At 42.9% G+C, this 18,813-nt stretch overlaps 1 protein-coding gene across 2 annotated transcripts in view; it reads left to right on the top strand.

The window, feature by feature from the left end:
* Atp23 (ATP23 metallopeptidase and ATP synthase assembly factor homolog) overlaps positions 1-18,251 on the top strand; it is a 34,196-nt gene extending 15,945 nt beyond the window's left edge. The window contains exon 6 of one of the 2 annotated variants that reach the window (XR_003948791.1): positions 17,355-18,251. Coding sequence is in view for 1 of the 2 variants with exons in the window: in NM_026858.3 (NP_081134.2) it covers positions 17,355-17,423 (69 nt within the window). In the remaining variant the exon portion in view is untranslated. The remainder of the gene's footprint in view (positions 1-17,354) is intronic. The other variant, NM_026858.3, reaches the window with a different exon arrangement.
* Positions 18,252-18,813: the final 562 nt, after the last annotated feature.

Below are 18,813 nucleotides of genomic sequence, written 5' to 3'. Positions count from 1 at the left end.
AAAGACAATACAGCCCTGACTTCCAAGCCCCTGATAGCATCTATCTTTGTCATACACAAACAAACATGCATGCATAAGCAACACACACATGCAAGACACATGGATATACATGTATAAACAACATATGCATGCAAGACACATGGATATACATACACACATAAACTAAGCAAGGCATGCAGGTATGCACAGCCACACAGACAAGAGAATATCAGAAGGGCATGCATGCACCAATCATACATAAAGGTTTGTGGGTACAAGCCACATACATGCACACAGACAAACAGCACACACATACATGCACAGCTTTTCTTTTTTTTTAATGTGGTACCTATTTACATTCTTTTTTTAATTTATTTTTTTAATTAGGTATTTTCTTCATTTACATTTCAAATGCTATTCCCCATACCCTCCCTCCCCACTCCCCTACCCACCCACTCCCACTTCTTGACCCTGGCATTACCCTGTACTGAGGAATATAAAGTTTGCAAGACCAAGGGGCCTCTCTTCCCATTGATGGCCAACTAGGCCATCTTCTGATACATATGCAGCTAGAGACATGAGCTCTGGGGGTACAGGTTAGTTCATATTGTTTCACCTATAGGGTTGCAGACCCCTTTAGCTCCTTGGGTACTTTCTCTAGCTCCTCCATTGGGGGCCCAGTGTTCCATCCAATAGCTGACTGTGAGCATCCACTTCTGTATTTGCCAGGGCTCGGCATAGCTTCACAAGAGACAGATATATCAGGGTCCTTTCAGCAAAATCTTGCTGGTGTATGCAATGGTGTCAGCGTTTGGAGGCTGATTATGGGATGGATCCCCAGCTGTGGCAGTCTCTAGATGGTTCATCCTTTCGTCTCAGCTCCAAACTTTGCCTCTGTAACTCCTTCCATGGGTGTTTTGTTCCCAATTCTTAGAAGGGGCAAAGTGTCCAACTTTGGTCTTCGTTCTTCTTGAGTTTTATGTGTTTTGCAAATTGTATCTTGTAGCTTGGGTATTCTAAGTTTCTGGGCTAACATCCACTTATCAGTGAGTACATATCGTGTGAGTTCTTTTGTGATTGGGCTACCTCACTCAGGATGATGCCCTCCAGGTCCATCCATTTCCCTAGGAATTTCATAAATTCATTCTTTTTAATAGCTGAGTAGTACTCCATTGTGTAAATGTACCACATTTTCTATATCCATTCCTCTGTTGAGGGGCATCTGGGTTCTTTCCAGCTTCTGGCTATTATAAATAAGGCTGCTATGAACATAGTGGAGCATGTGTCCTTCTTACCGGTTGGAACATCTTCTGAATATATGCCCAGGAGAGGTATTGCGGGATCCTCTGGTAGTACTATGTCCAATTTTCTGAGGAACCGCCAGACTGAATTCCAGAGTGGTTGTACAAGCTTGCAATCCCACCAACAATGGAGGAGTGTTCCTCTTTCTCCACATCCTCGCCAGCATCTGCTGTCCCCTGAATTTTTGATCTTAGCCGTTCTGACTGGTGTGAGGTGGAATCTCAGGGTTGTTTTGATTTGCATTTCCCTGATGATTAAGGATGCTGAACATTTTTTCAGATGCTTCTCAGCCATTCGGTAATCCTCAGGTGAGAATTCTTTGTTTAGCTCTGAGCCCCATTTTTAAATGGGGTTATTTGATTTTTCTGGAGTCCACCTTCTTGAGTTCTTTATATATATTGGATATTAGTCCCCTATCTGATTTAGGATTGGTAAAGATCCTTTCCCAATCTGTTGCCTTTTTGTCTTATTGATGGTGTCTTTTGCCTTACAGAAGCTTTGCAATTTTATGAGGTCCCATTTGTCGATTCTTGATCTTACAGCACAAGCCATTGCTGTTCTATTCAGGAATTTTTCCCCTGTGCCCATATCTTTGAGGCTTTCCCCCACTTTCTCCTCTATAAGTTTCACTGTCTCTGGTTTTATGTGTAGTTCCTTAATCCACTTAGATTTGACCTTAGTACAAGGAGATAGGAATGGATCAATTCGCATTCTTCTACATGATAACTGCCAGTTGTGCCAGCACCATTTGTTGAAAATGCTGTCTTTTTCCCACTGGATGGTTTTAGCTCCCTTGTCAAAGATCAAGTGACCATAGATGTGTGGGTTAATTTCTGGGTTTTCAATTCTATTCCATTAGTATACTTGTCTGTCGCTATACCAGTATCATGCCGTTTTTATCACAATGGCTCTGTAGTAAAGCTTTAGGTTGGCCATGGTGATTCCACCTGAGGTTCTTTTATCCTTGAGAAGATTTTTTGCTATCCTAGGTTTTTTTGTTATTCCAGATGAATTTGCAAATTGCCCTTTCTAATTCGTTGAAGAATTGAGTTGGAATTTTGATGGGGAGTGCATTGAATCTGTAGATTGCTTTTGGCAAGATAGCCATTTTTACTATATTGATCCTGCCAATCCATGAGCATGGGAGATCTTTCCATCTTCTGAGATCTTCTTTAATTTCTTTTTTCAGAGACTTGAAGTTCTTATCATACAGATCTTTCACTTCCTTAGTTAGAGTCACGCCAAGGTATTTTATATTACTTGTGACTGTTGTGAAGGGTGTTGTTTCCCTAATTTCTTTCTTAGTCTGTTTATCCTTTGTGTACAGAAAGGCCATTGACTTGTTTGAGTTAATTTTATATCCAGCTACTTCAATGAAGCTGTTTAGGAGTTCTCTGGTGGAATTTTTAGGGTCACTTATTGTCTTAGTCAGGGTTTCTATTCCTGCACAAACATCATGACCAAGAAGCAAGTTGGGGAGGAAAGGGTTTATTCGGCTTACACTTCCATACTGCTGTTCATCACCAAGGAAGTCAGGACTGGAACTCAAGCAGGTCAGGAAGCAGGAGCTGATGCAGAGGCCATGGGGGGATGTTCTTTACTGGCTTGCCTCACCTGGCTTGCTCAGCCTGCTTTCTTATAGAACCAAGACTACCAGCCCAGAGATGGTCCCACCCACAAGGGGCCTTTCCCCCTTGATCACTAATTGAGAAAATGCCTTACAGTTGGATCTCATGGAGGCATTTCCTCAACTGAAGCTCCTTTCTCTGTGATAACTCCAGCTGTGTCAAGTTGACACAAAACTAGCCAGTACACTTATATATACTATCATATCATCTGCAAAAAGTGATATTTGGACTTCTTCCTTTCCAATTTGTACCCCCTTGATCTCCTTTTGTTGTCGAATTGCTCTGGCTAGGACTTCAAGTACTATGTTGAATAGGTAGGGAGAAAGTGGGCAGCCTTGTCTACTCCCTGATTTTAGTGGGATTGCTTCCATCTTCTCACCATTTACTTTGATGTTGGCTACTGGTTTGCTGTAGATTGCTTTTATCATGTTTAGGTATGGGCCTTGAATTCCTGATCTTTCCAAGACTTTTAGCATGAATGGTGTTGGATTTTGTCAAATGCTTTCTCCACATCTAATGAGATGATCATGTGGTTTTTGTTTTTGAGTTTGTTTATGTAGTAGTTTACGTTGATGGATTTCTGTATATTAAACCATCCCTGCATCCCTGGAATGAAACCTACTTGGTCAGGATGGATGATTGTTTTGATGTGTTCTTGGATTCGGTTAGTGAGAATTTTACTGAGTATTTTTGCATTGATATTCATAAGGGAAATTGGTCTGAAGTTCTCTATCTTTTTTGGGTCTTTCTGTGGTTTAGGTATCAGAGTAATTGTGGCTTCATAGAATGAATTGGGTAGAGTACCTTCTGTTTCTATTTTGTGGAATAGTTTGTGAAGAACTGGAATTAGATCTTTGAAGGTCTGATAGAACTCTGCACTAAACCCACCTGGTCCTGGGCGTTTTTGGTTGGGAGACTATTAATGACTGCTTCTATTTCTTTAGGGGATATAGGGCTGTTTAGATCATTAATCTAATCCTGATTTAACTTTGGTACCTGGTATCTGTCTAGAAATTTGTCCATTTCATTCAGGTTTTCCAGTTTTGTTGAGTATAGCCTTTTGTAGAAGGATCTGATGGTGTTTTGGATTTCTTCAGGATCTGTTGCTATGTCTCCCTTTTCATTTCTGATTTTGTTAATTAGGATGGTGCCCCTCTGCCCTCTAGTGAGTGTGGCTAAGGGTTTATCGATCTTGTTGATTTTCTCAAAGAACCAGCTCCTGGTTTGGTTGATTCTTTGAATAGTTCTTCTTGTTTCCACTTGGTTGATTTCGCCCCTGAGTTTGATTATTTCCTGCTGTCTACTCCTCTTGGGTGAAGTTGCTTCCTTTTTTCTAGAGCTTTTAGGTGTGTTGTCAAGCTGCTAGTGTGTGCTCTCTCTAGTTTCTTTTTGGAGGCACTTAGAGCTATGAGTTCCCCTCTTAGAAATGCTTTCATAGTGCCCCATAAGTTTGGGTATGTTGTGGCTTCATTTTCATTAAACTCTAAAAAGTCTTTAATTTCTTTCTTTATTACTTCCTTGACCAAGGTATCATTGAGAAGTGTGTTGTTCATTTTCCATGTGAATGTTGGCTTTCCATTATTTATGTTGTTATTGAAGATCAGCCTTAGTCCATGGTGGTCTGATAGGATACATGGGACAATTTCAATATTTTTGTATCTGTTGAGGCCTGTTTTGTGACCAATTATATGGTCAATTTTGGAGAAGGTACCATGAGGTGCTGAGAAGAAGGTATATCCTTTTGTTTTAGGATAAAATGTTCTGTAGATATCTGTTAAGTTCATTTGTTTCATCACTTCTGTTAGTTTCACTGTGTCCCTGTTTAGTTTCTGTTTCCACGATCTGTCCATTGATGAAAGTGGAGTGTTGAAGTCTCCCACTATTATTGTGTGAGGTGCAATATGTGCTTTGAGCTTTACTAAAGTTTCTTTAATGAATGTGGCTGCCCTTGCATTTGGAGCGTAGATATTCAGAATTGTGAGTTTCTCTTGGAGGATTTTACCCTTGATGAGTATGAAGTGTCCCTCCTTGTCTTTTTTGATAACTTTGGGTTGGAAGTAGATTTTATTAGATATTAGAATGGCTACTCCAGCTTGTTTCTTCAGACCATTTGCTTAGAAAATTGTTTTCCAGCCTTTCACTATGAGGTAGTGTCTGTCTTTGTCCCTGAGATGGGTGTCCTGTAATCAGCAAAATGTTGGGTCTTGTTTGTGTAGCCAGTCTGTTAGTCTATGTCTTTTTATTGGGGAATTGAGTCCATTGTATTAAGAGATAATAAGGAAAAGTAATTGTTGCTTCCTATTATTTTTGTTGTTAGAGTTGGCATTCTGTTCTTGTGGCTGTCTTCTTTTAGGTTTGTTGAAGGATTTCTTTCTTGCTTTTTCTAGGGCGTGGATTCTGTCTGTGTATTGGTTTTTTTCTGTTATTATCCTTTGAAGGGCTGGATTCATGGAAAGATAGTGTGTGAATTTGGTTTTGTCGTGGAATACTTTGGTTTCTCCATCTATGGTAATTGAAAGTTTGGCTGGATATCGTAGCCTGGGCTGGTATTTGTGTTCTCTTAGTGTCTGTATAATATCTGTCCAGGATCTTCTGGCTTTCATAGTCTCTGTTGAAAAGTCTGGTGTAATTCTAATAGGCCTGCCTTTATATGTTACTTGACCTTTTCCCCTTACTGCTTTTAATATTCTATCTTTATTTAGTGCATTTGTTGTTCTGATTATTATGTGTCGGGAGGAATTTCTTTTCTGGTCCAGTCTATTTGGAGTTCTGTAGGCTTCTTGTATGTTCATGGGTATCTCTTTCTTTAGGTTTGGGAAGTTTTCTTCTATAATTTTGTTGAAGTTATTTGCTGGCCCTTTAAGTTGAAAATCTTCATTCTCATCTATGCCTGTTATCCGTACGTTTGGTCTTCTCATTGTGTCTTGGATTTCCCGGATGTTTTGAGTTAGGATCTTTTTGCATTTTGCATTTTCTTTGATTGTTGTGCCCATGTTCTCTATGGAATCTTCTGCACCTGAGATTCTCTCTTCCATCTCTTGTATTCTGTTGCTGATGTCGCATCTATGGTTCCAGATTTCTTTTGTAGGGTTTCTATCTCCAGTGTTGCCTCACTTTGGGTTTTCTTTATAGTGTCTACTTCCCTTTTTAGGTCTTTTATGGTTTTGTTCTATTCTATCACCTGTTTGGTTGTGTTTTCCTGTTTTTCTTTAAGGGCTTCTACCTGTTTGGTTGTGTTTCCCTGTTTTTCTTTTAGGACTTGTACCTCTTTAGCAGTGTTCTCCTGTATTTCTTTAAGTGAATTATTAAAGTCCTTCTTGATGTCCTCTACCATCATCATGAGGTATGCTTTTAAATCCGGGTCTAGCATTTGGGTGTGTTGGGGTGTCCAGGACTGGCTGAGGTGGGAGTGCTGGGTTCTGATGATGGTGAGTAGTCTTGGTTTCTGTTAGTAAGATTCTTACGTTTGCCTTTCACCATTTGGTAATCTCTGGAGTTAGTTGTTATAGTTGTCTCTGGTTAGAGCTTGTTCCTCCCATGATTTTGTTAGCCTCTATCAGCAGACCTGGGAGACTAGATCTCTCCTAAGTTTCAGTGGTCAGAGTACTCTCTGCAGGCAAGCTCTCCTCTTGCAGGGAAGGTGCACAGATATCTGGTGTTTGGACCTGCCTCCTGGCAGAAGATGAAGGCCCAAAACAGGGCCTGTCTCAGAAGCTGTGTCGCTTCTGCCTGTCCCAGAAGCTATGTAGCTTCTATAGTTAGCACTCTCACCTACACAGACTAGTCTCTGAGAGATCCTGGACCAGAGATGGCTCCCCCAGGTGCTCTGCCAAAGCCCTCCCAGGCCAGGCAGACACCTCTCCTCTGGCAGGGAAGGTGCCCGGATGTCTGGAGCCTGAAACGGGGTTTCCCCCAGAAGCTGTGTCGCTTCTGCCTGTCCCAGAAGCTGTTAGCTTCTGTAGTCCACACTCTCACCTGCACAGACTAGGCTCCCCCAGGTGTTCCAGCAAAGCCCTCCGGACTAGAGTCAAATTTTTATTAGTGTGTATTTATGTGTACAAAGTAATGGGCTTCAAAATGACATTTTAATTCATTTATCTATTGTGTGGTGTTCCCCCTGTAACTCTCCTGACCCCTTCTCTAGTCTCTCTCTCTCTCTCTCTCTCTCTCTCTCTCTCTCTCTCTCTCACACACACACACACACACACACACACACACTTTAGGTTCCGTATTTCAGAGGAGATGCATTTGTCAGGAATCCGACTTACTTTCCTTTATATGATTCTCTCCAGCGTCTGTCCCTTTCCCAGTAAAGGACAGTCTTGTTCTAATTGTCTCCTTACCTGTCTGCTCTGCACCTGCACTTCACCTGGCTGTTCCCTAACAGGTTGTCATGTGTGCTGGTGTAGATCTGTCGGGTGTGCATATGCCCAGGTGTGTTCTTCTACTTACAAGCTGTCTCTTTTCTCCTTTAAAAAAAAAAGATTTATTTATTTGTTATTTATTTATTTATTTATTTAATGTATATTAGCACACTGTAGTTGTACAGATGGTTGTGAGCCTTCATGTGGTTGTTGGGAACTATATTTAGGACCTCTGCTAGCTCTGGTTGGCTCCACTTGCTCCAGCCCAAAGATTTATTTATTATTATGCATAAGTACACTGTAGCTGTCTTCAGACGCACCAGAAGAGGGTGTTGGATCTCATTACAGATGGTTGTGAGCCACCATGTGGTTGCTGGGATTTGATCTCAGGACCTTCAGAAGAGCAGTCAGTGCTCTTACCCGCTGAGCCATCTCGCCAGCCCTTACTCGGTGTTTCTGCTGTCAGCTTTTGAGGAGCCTTCATGCTGGTTGCCATGGAGGCTGCGCTGGTGCAGTTTGCTACGTGTCTCCAGTATTTACTTGTGTTTTAAAGATGTACTTTAAGTTGGGTGCAGATGCCTGTGTGCCGGTGTGTAGCAGGTGCCTGTAGAGGCCAGAAGAGGGCGTCAGATCCCTTGAAGCTGGAGTTACAGATGGTGGGAACTGCTTGGTATGGGTATTGGGAACCAAACTCAGGTGCTCTGCCAGAGCTGCACATATCTCTAACAGCTGGGTCTCCAGCTCCCCCCCCCCTTTTTTTTAGATTTTAAGCACCGTGTTTTGCCTGTATGTATATCACATGCATGCCTTTTAAAAATTGTATATTTATAGTTTCATGTTTCTTAAACTATGACACATTTGTATATGTAATACAATGTCTTCATGTCTTAGAGAAAATATTTGTCACAATTACATTTTTATTGGGGGGGGGGAAGGCTATTTCTCTTTCTGTGATTTCCAGATGAACTTTATAGAGTTATCTTTTTCTTTCCTTTTTTTTTTTTTTTTTTTTTTTAAACATAGGGTAGGAAACTGGCATTATAGAAGTGGTTAGAGACATGGAAATATTATTTATTTTTTATGTGTATGGGTGTTTTTGCTTTCATGTATGTCTGTGTGCCACATGTATGCAGTGGTCCAGAAGAGGTCTCTGGATGCCCTGGAATTGGAGTTAGAGATGGTTGTGAGCTTCCATGTGGATGCTGAGAATCAAACATGGCTCCTCTTGGGAAGAGTAGCCAGTGCTCTTAACTGCTTAGCCATCTCTCCAGGCCTGAATAATGTGTGTGCTAAGACTGAGCCGCACCACAAACAGGTTTCTCCAGTAACTAGCACAATCTTTGGGTTCAAAGTGTGATCAAATATGCAACATTTGTGGTTCTCTCCTTCCACCATGTAGATCTTGGGAGTGCACTTCAGGCTGTTAATTTTGGTGGCAAGGACCTTTATTGGGTCAGCCATCTTGCCAGCCTTTATTTTAAACTACACCTTGGTGCCTGCTGAATGCCCAAACTGTCCTTATAAAATCTCAGCTGAAGTCAGCCATGGTGGTACACACTGTAATCCCAGCGGTTGGGAGGCAGAGGCAGGTGTCATAGCAAATTGAGGCCCGCCAGGTTTAGATAGCCTGATCTGGGTCATCCAGGGCTATATGGTGAGATGCTTTCAAAACAGCAGCAGCAGCAGAATCCCAGATAGAGCCAGATTTTGCTGTCACGACTTCAAAGCTTTCAGTTCAAAAGAAGAGGGAATCGGCAGTGGTGAGAAGGAAAATTACGAGAAATAAATTCAGACTGGGGCTGGAGAGATGGCTTAGCACTAGAACACTGGCTCCTGCAGACGACTTGGGCCTGGATCTCAGTACCCACATGGTGACTAACTCCAGTTCCAGGGCATCCCACACCTCTTCTAGCTTACAGGGACATTGTACTCACATTACACAAACAAACATGCATGTAAAATGCTCATAAAGTAAAGATAAATCTTAAAAAAAACCTATTAAAATACAGATTATCATTAGAATGCGTTTTACTTGCTGTTCAAATATTATAAATTGGGGAAAAGGTAGAAAAAAAATTCAAGGACATTATTATCAACACAAATGAGCATTTATTAATTATACACTCAGCGTGTTGCTCTGAAGTTTAATGAGAATAACTAGGTTTGGTAATATCTTGTCTGGATATTTCTATCCCCATGAGAGAAGTTGGATGGTAGAGCTAGTGTGGTCTGATAGTTGCAGGCTAAGATCACTGTCTGATGCATTCCTCGGTCTCTCTTTCTCCTGAGGGAAGAAATGAACAAAACAGAGGTTCCCTCATTGCTTAATGATGACGTTTCAGCAAAGACTGTGGGTCTGCCAGTTAAAAAAGGCTTTATTGTAGAAAACTTCAGACACCTAGAAAAGAAGAAGAAAAAAACCCCAGGAGTATAAAGAATGCTCTTCCTCTTGTCACTCAGGCGTGGCAACTTCCCTTTTATTTTCCTTTAAAGATTTATTTATTTATTTCATTTATATGAGTACACTGTAGCTGCCTTTAGTCAGACCAGAAGAGGCTATTAGATCCCATTTACAGATGGTTGTGAGCCACCATGTGGTTGCTGGGAATTGAACTCAGGACCTCTGGAAGTGCAGGCAGTGCTCTTAACCACTGAGCCATCTCTCCAGCCCATTGTGGTAACTTTCCTGACATCCTTATGTGCTTACCCTCCCCGATGTACTAGTGTGTCAAATACAGTCTGAATTTACAGTGGGTTACCCCAAACATCACGAAGATGTGAGACATTTCTGTCCTTCCAGAGTCCTTGTTTTTCAGTTTATTCCCCCCCCCCCCTCAGCCCTGCAGGAACCCTGTGTTCTGATTTATCTCAACACAGATTAATTTTGCCCATCCTAGAATTTCCCATACACAGCATCATCAATATGCTTTCTCCCTCCTCCCTCCCTCTTTCCTCCCTCCCTCCCTCCCTCCCTCCCTCCCTCCCTCCCTCCCTCCCTCCCTCCCTCCCTCTTTCCTCCCTCCCTCCCTCCCCTCTCTGTCCTGGATAGGTTGGCCTGGCCACACCAGCTGCCCCTGCCTCCTGAGTGCTAGCACTGAGCCTGTGAGCCACATCCTCAATATGCCCTCTCTTAGTACCAGGTTCCTTTTATTTAAGTGTTTGTGCATCTTTATCTTACTTCCTGTACCTGTAACACCCTTTTCTTGCAGAGAGAGTTCAGTGATATAAATAGATCACGACTTGTTTGTTTATACTTCTGTGTATAGCTGTTGGGTTGTTCCACTAGTCGGGTGGTCTAGACACACCTCATGAGGGAGGTATTGTAACTCACACCATCCATTATGGTGGGAGAGTTAGGTCGGCAGGAGCTTGATGGAGCTGGCCACATTGCATCTGCAGTTGGGAATGGAGGACAAGGAACACAGGCCACTATTCTGCTCACCTTTTCTAGCTGTCTGTGCAGTGCAGGAGCCCAGCCAGGGAATGGAGCCGCCCAATGTGGGTAAGTCTTCCCTGTAGCCAGACTTGAGCTATGTTGTGGGTTTTTCTTTCTTCCACCCTTCACCCCTTTTTCTCCCATCCTTTCAACCTCTTAACACTTAGATAGGAGAGAGAAAATGATAGAGGGGTAGAGGGTGCAAGGTCATCATTAGTCTACTTGGCTGATTAGGGGCATTGAGTTCCTTGGGGCACGTTTGATCTTCACTGTCAAGATAACTAATTTCTTCTTAGTTTCTTCTTTGTGCATGACTCCTTAACAGACCATGACCAACAGTGACCAACCACCAACCCACCACAACCTCTCAGGGCCCTACTGTTTATCTGTCCTCTGAAGAGTCCCCAGAAACCCAAAGGTCACACACTGGCAGCTGGCAAAATCACACCCCTGCTAGAGCATGAGGCAAATCATAGTCAGCTGCAGTGGGCAATCTGAAACAGCCCCCATATCCTACACCTGGGATTAGAGTGAAAACACTTTCTTATAATCTTTCTGTGTTTTTCAAAGAAACCAAAATTCTTACTACACCTCACACTTCAATTAAGGTAATTGAGTAGTTACTGATGGCATGTACGGAGATCTCTTTCCGGGGTGATTCTAGGTTTTGACAAGTTGACAGCTAATACTGGGCTTGATCCTGTCGTGAGAACCTCTGCAAGGCTGCCTGGGGGGGGGGTGTTTGCACAAAAAATACCTCAAGCCCTTCAGTGATATATATATATATATATATATATATATGTGTGTGTGTGTGTGTGTGTGTGTGTGTGTGTGTGTGTGTGTGTATAAAATTTATTTATAGCTCTCTCTCTCTCTCTTTCTTTCTCTCCCCCCCCCCCCAGGTCCTTTGAATATATGTTATGGCTTCTGGTTTTGTATTTTTATGGAATTCTGGAGTATAACAAGAAGTGGGTTTCTGTGTCTTTATCTGTTTCTTGAAGACTGCACTATCTTATACCATTACCCTGTGCCCTGGGCCCTCAGTCTCAATAGACAGATGTGGAACACCTAAGCCACACCCAAACCGTGGCACTGATGCTTTCGATGTGGCTGGTTTGGAGCAAGAATGAAATTTTATTTAATTTTAATATGTGTTTATTAGGGGCTGGAGAGATGGCTCAGCGGTTAAGAGCATTGGCTGCTCTCCCAGAGGTCCTGAGTTCAATTCCCAGCAACCACATGGTGGCTTGAAACCTTCTGTAGTGAGATCTGATGTCCCCTTCTGGCATGCAGATATATATGCAGATAGAGCACTCATATACATAAAAAGAAATAAATTACAAAATATGTGTTTCTTAGCCACATTTTTTGGGGGAGGGGGTTAGCCATCTTACTCGGCGTCTAGAGGCCAGTCTTGGAATTACAGATGGTGGAGCTCTCAATTTATGGCTAATAGGTGAAATGTAAGCACAAAGAGACAGTGGGTGTAACGGGAAAGGAAGAGGGTAAAGATTACACACTGGTGAAAAACAGCATCTAACATTGTGTCTGAGGGGGAGGAATTGGAAGATGGTTGTAGAGGCCTCAAATGAGTGACATTCTATAAGTGAGTTCCAAGAAGAGAGGCAACGGTTGATCGCATTATCATTGGCTGATTCATTCTGATGACAACAGAAAATAGGCCTTTGAGACTCACCACGCCTGTGTGCTCCGAGGAAGCCTTGTGGTTCGGAGATGACTGGCCAAGTCTAACACACAATATGTGTGTGTGTGTGTGTGTGTGTAGGTTGGGGGTGGGGTGGGGGCAGAGCTTGAGCCCAGTTTCTTCTTTGGTATCACCAATAAAACGGAATGAGTGCTTAAAGCGAGAATATTGCAGTATCAATTCTTATGAGTAATTCTAGGGACTTGAAGTGTGATGTGACGTGTGCTACTTTTGGAAACCCACTCCTCCGAAACGTTGTTGGAAGACGCTTACGTCCTTATTAAAATGTTAACGCGTGAGTCAAATTGATGGGTTTTGAACCCGAAAGATCAAATAGTTCATTTAATCGTATTAACCAAATTGGTTTTAAACCAGCGGAATTATTTGCTGTGCTTAAGAAGTCATTATTCTCCAACCGAGTGGATAAATGGGTCACCTTGGGGTTTGCAGCTGGAGTTTTCCTTTATAACAGTGCATCGGGAACTGAGTCATTTGTCCCAAAGAGGCTCAGCAAAGGTCCACCAGACCTGTCTTGATTAATTTCTCAAAACCACACGAGGAGATTTGTCAATTATGCTTTCCAGGGTTGATTTGATCAGCCTCACACCTTTTCATGGACTGCGGAAGTTGCTCCTTGGAGCTCTGACTGATCAAAATGGTTAAGAATCGCCAGGCAGAAATGACCTGTGAACCAACTTCTAATATGACTTGAACTTATGTGGTTTAGATGGCTGCTATCTTTGAGATGCTGGGTGTAGAACGGTCTCACCCAAATTCTGGCAGCATTTCTGGAGGAGCAGGCAGGGAGCGGGCACTCAGTCTTTTTCTGCTGGTGGAAAGTGACAGACAGAAGACATCACTGAAGACAGCACAGAGAACACCCGAAGAACAATCAAGATTTTTTTTTCTTTTTCTTCCCATTTCGATCCTTCCCGTTTCTACAGCTGCTGTGACATTATGACAGTAATGTAGTTGTGACCTGCTATTTCAGTACACACAGATCTTATATTACTCCATATTATAGCAAATTACCTCTTTTTTTTGGTCCCCTAGGCTCTTTGCTGTCTAAGTGGAACCCTTGGTCCTGAGCATTAACAACAGCTAGCAGCTGGTTAGAAAGACTCAAAAGCTCTCAGTCCGTGTGCTTCAATTCACACACAGACGTCAAAGTGGAGAAGTAGTCCTTGAAGGACCTTGGCAGCCCCAAGGGAGTGGATTCCTTTCCTGTCTGCTTACATCACCCCCACCACCTTAGAGAGCCCGGAATTCTTTGAGTTTCTGGATTCAGGGATCTTATGTAATGACTGGCCAACAGATGGGGCTGGGCATCCTGGAGTTTCAAGGCTCCCACAGGAGGTTCAGGACTGGAGGGTTCTGCATCCGGAGGGTCCTTCTCTTTCTAAACGATTATATAGTTTAGACTACTATACTATTATACTTTTAAAATATTATGTAGGTTTTGTATAATACTTTTGCTGTAAAAAGAAACTAGAGAGTTCTTTACGTTTCTTCATTAAGTAACTTTAAGAACAAGTTTCTTGAACTTCAGTCTCGTGTCTGGCTGACCCTCCTTACTAGGCTCTTACTCTTAGATCCGATGTTAAAGACTCGAGGGGACAAACAGAAAATGAAGGGAGAGATGCTTTGTTTTTATTCTTTATTAAGATGAGCTAACTGCTCTGGTTAGCGTAAGCGAAAATAATTTTAGTTGTGAAGTTCAGAGGTCACAGGAAAATGGAGGTAAACTTATCAGAAAAAAACAGAGAAAAAAACCTGGTAAAGCGGGAATTTTAGATAAACAGTGAATACCTGTTTTATTCGGTGACTTAGTGTTTTATCAGACGGAGAGAGTTTACTCTGCTGCAGGCTGGCCTTGAACTGATCTGTGTAGCCTGGGTTGTTCTCAGGCTTGGAATTCTGCTGTCTCATAGTCCCAAATAGCTGGACATGTGCCACTGTGTTAACTTATTATTATTTTTTAATACAGGCCTCTCTAGTAGCCCTGACTTTCCTGGAACTCCTTATATAGACCAAGTTTGTCTTGAATTCACAGAGATCCACCTGCCTTTGTCTTTTCTTCTTCTTCTTCTTCTTCTTCTTCTTCTTCTTCTTCTTCTTCTTCTTCTTCTTCTTCTTCTTCTCCTTCTCCTTCTCCTTCTCCTTCTCCTTCTCCTTCTCCTTCTCCTTCTCCTTCTCCTTCTCCTTCTCCTTCTCCTTCTCCTTCTCCTTCTCCTTCTCCTTCTCCTTCTCCTTCTCCTTCTCCTTCTCCTTCTCCTTCTCCTTCTCCTTCTCCTTCTCCTTCTCCTTCTCCTTCTCCTTCTCCTTCTCCTTCTCCTCCTCCTCCTCCTCCTCCTCCTCCTCCTCCTCCTCCTCCTCCTCCTCCTCCTCCTCCTCCTTCTTTTGGGTTTTTGAGACAGGGTTTCTCTGTGTAGCCCTAGTTTTCCTGGAATTCACTCTGTAGACCAGGCTAGCTTCGAACTGAGAGGCCAAGTGTCTCTGCCTCCCAAGTACTGGGATTAAAGGCATGTGCCACTATGGCCCACTGCCTTTATCTTCTGAGTGCTGGGATTAAAGGTGTCTGTAACCAGACCTGGAAACTACATATATATATGATTTATTTATTTCTTTTATGCTATGTGTTGTGCTGGTTAGTCTCTGTCAACTTGACCCAAGCTAGAGTTATCTGAAGGGAGGAACCTCAATTGAGAAGCCTCCAGAAGATCTGGCTGTCGGGCATTTTCTTAACCAGTAACTGATGTGGAAGGGCCCAGTCCATTGTGGGTAGAGTCACTGCCGGGCTGGTGGTTCTGTGTTGTACAAGAAATTAGGCTGAGCAAGCCACAATGAGCAGGCCAGGAAGCTGTACCTCTCCATGGCCTCTGCATCAGCTCCCACCTCCAGGTTCCTGCCCTGAGTTCTTGTCCTGACTTCCTTCAGTGATGAACAATGATACAGAAGTGTAAGACAAACAAACCCTCCCTTCCCATCTTCCTTTCTGCTATGGTGTCTCATTACAGTAATAAAAACCCTAAGTAAGACATGTGTATTAGTATTTTCGGCATGTAGGTACGCACACCGTGTTCATCCATTGCCCACAGAGGTCGTCCGATCTCCCTGGAATTGGAGCTACAGACAGTTGTGAGCCTCCTTGAGAACACTGGGAACTGAACCTGGGTCCTCTGCAAGAGCAGCAAGTGCTCTAAACTGCTGAGCCACCTCTCCAGCCCCAATTTGTAACAAGATCCTACGGAAACACACGGGGCGTGTTTATGCTTGTTAAATCTGGCAATCTTGAGAAGTAAGCCACAGAAAAATGAAGACTAAAAAGGTCTATATCGTGAATAAAATTTGAACCTCAATGATGTGCTGTCAGGATACCCACGTAAAATACCTTTTATGGGACATTTTACTTATTATTTATTTTTTCAAAGAGGTAGGATCACAGTTGTGCATGACCACAGCCACATTCTCAAAGTCAGAAACATCTCAGGCACCGTCCTTCCTCCGTCTCCCAAGTTGACTATAGGCATGTGCCACTCCCTCCAGTCAGGACATTTTATCATTGAAAGAATAGTATATACTCCATGATCTCAGCCTCCAGGAAATCTCTGAGTGCTTTTGTCCATGACATCTCTCTGAGATGAGGGTGAACCACAAATCAAGTTTATGCATGCGGATTTCCATTTGTTATGTGCAAAACAAACCAAAATAATAATATTATCTTCACCCCCCACCCCACCCCTCCAGCATTAAAGAGGAACAGAAATAGGCCGCGTGGAGAGTGAGCTGTTGGAAGCGCTGTCCAGCAGCAGAGGGCGCACGCGCACCACCGATGAGCTTCCAGTCACACCCGATCCGGTCATTTTCTCAGTACTCTGTGCAGTTCAGGTTTTATTTAAATATTTATTTGAATCAACTTTGGCATGCAGCGGTGCAAAAACAGATTAGAAATTAAATGCAGGTCTAGTGCACTCTCCAGCGTCTGCATTTCCCTAAATGATGTATAGCTTTTCGCCTAGGCGCCTTGATTTAGGAAGTCCTTCGGCTCGGCTTTGACATCTGAAAGTCCTGTGCTTCCTTTTGTGCTTAGATCCTGGCGTTTTTTCCCTCTCGGATCTTCCACTGTGAGAAAGAGTCAAGGGTGGGTGGGTATTTATCAGGGTAGAGAAGCGAAAGTCCCAGACAGGGTGGGATTGCTAGGTGGGCTGACTTGGCTCCCAACTACAACAGGAGTCAAATGTGACAGTTCTGATGTCTGAGAGTGGTGAGAGTCGAGTTGATTTCACACACACACACACACACACACACACACACACACACACACACACAGGAACACACGCGTGCACACACACTACTGCTTAGTTCATACAATGTGTCCTGTATGCTGAATGTCGACAATCTCTGGACCCGATCACTTGGCATTGGATAACCAGTTGTGAGGCTTTTCCTTGGGGAAGACAATTTCTTTGGCTCTCAGTATTCCCAGTTGCTAGTCTTTCTTTGACTGCGGTTGAGGTACTGTGAGCTTTCCTCCTTCCACGTTAGCGTGTCCATTGCTGTTGTCCTTGTTAGGTAGCCATGTTGTTGAGACTCATGGGCACAGCCCCCTGGCAGTTCTAGGAGACACAAACCCCAGAAAACTTCTGCTCCTCTGGCTCTTCCAATCTTTCCATCTCTACTGCAATGATCCCTGAAGCTTAGGTGCCGGAATTGTGTTGTAGAGGTATCAGCTGGAACTGGACACAGTCAGGTCTCTTGTTCTCTGCGTCTTGATTGGTTATAGTTTTCTATAATGGTCTCTGTCTGTTACAGCAAAGAGAAGTTCCTTCAATGCGGGTGGGAGCTGCACTTATGGCCAATAAGGACTTTTTCAGCTCATTAGAATCCAGCAGTCTCAGCCTCCTATGTATAGTTATTTTGTTTTTGTTTTCTTTTTTCAGATAGAGACTAGCTGTGTATCCAGACCTGCTATGAATTCACAATCCTGCCTCGGTCTCGTGAGTGCGTAGACAGCAGGCATAACTCACCACTCCTGGCATTTTTGTGGTCCGTTGTTGGCTGGAATTTTGTCCATCATGGTCTGACTGTTATGACTTTGGTGTCTGACTATATTTGACTTCATTTCAGTCACATAACAACCTGATTAAGTAGTCGCTGTTTCTGTTTGTGTGGAGGGTCAGAAGAATGGTGAATCTAAGCAAAAAGGCAGTATTCTAATAAACAAAGCATACACATTAAACATCTGTTTGACACATTACTTCCTAAACCTGATTTTGAAAGATGTTGTTTTTCAAAGTGTGATACATTTCATCAATTTTGGAAAAAGTTGCACACTTTAACCCTTTCCTGGAATTTTACAACAAGGTTTTCTTAAGAAACTCTATCGCCAGCCAGGTGGTGGTGACACACACGTTTAATCCCAGCATTTGGGAGGCAGAGGCATGTGGATCTCTGAATTCAGGTCCAGCCTGGTCTACAGAGTGAGTTCCAGGACAGCCAGAGCTACACAGTGAGACCCTGTATCGAAGGTTCCCCAAAAAAGAAAAAAAAAAAACTACAACTGTGAAATACATAATTAATCTCATACAGTTTATATTTCTCAAACTTATTCGATTAAAGGATCCTTATTCTCTCCCAATTTTTCTTTTTACTAACATATATTGATTGTACAAAATAATCTGTGTGTGTGTGTGTGTGTGTGTGTATGTCATGTACTTTAATGACACTCCCTTAGGGTCCTCTTTCCCTGCCCCCTTGTCTTTGTGTCTTTTCTGCTTTTAAACAATCTTCCTTATACTTTTATATCTTAAAAAATAAAACCGGATTCTGCATTTGTCTTCCCGAGTCTATCTTGTTTCCATTAACACGATACCCAGTTCCATCCATTTTCCTGTACTTGATGTAATTTTGTTTTTCTTTATGGTTGAATAGAACTACATTGTGGATCGGCCCTTCATTATCTTTACGTATCCACTGATAGATACCTAGGTTGATTCCATGACTTGGCTACTGTGGATAGCCCTGAATACAAATGGGCACCCGAGCCTGTCTAGAGCATGCTGACGTAGCGTCCATTAGCATCTGAGGAAAAGGGGCCTCAGCATCCTACGATCTAAGATCCCAGGAGCAGACAGCTGGACCTCTCTGTTTGGTTTCGTCTCTTCCCTTCGTTTTTAATAGAACGGCCATCAGTATTGAGAAGCGTGTATCTTCCGCGGAGTATGGTTTGAGAGACATTTCCCTTCGTTTTTAATAGAACGGCCATCACTATTGAGAAGCGTGTATCTTCCGTGGAGTATGGTTCAGGGGAGCTCATTATGGCCGTCACGGTTAGAGGACATGTTTTCATCCCCTCGAGTTTACAGGCATTACGATAGGACCCAGAGATGTGAGATAGGT

The sequence above is a fragment of the Mus musculus genome, chromosome 10 (genome assembly GCF_000001635.26).
Source record: "Mus musculus strain C57BL/6J chromosome 10, GRCm38.p6 C57BL/6J".
NCBI classification, from domain to species: domain Eukaryota; kingdom Metazoa; phylum Chordata; class Mammalia; order Rodentia; family Muridae; genus Mus; species Mus musculus.
Note: the sequence above shows the minus strand (reverse complement) of the source record. Positions and strands in the feature narration are given on the sequence as shown.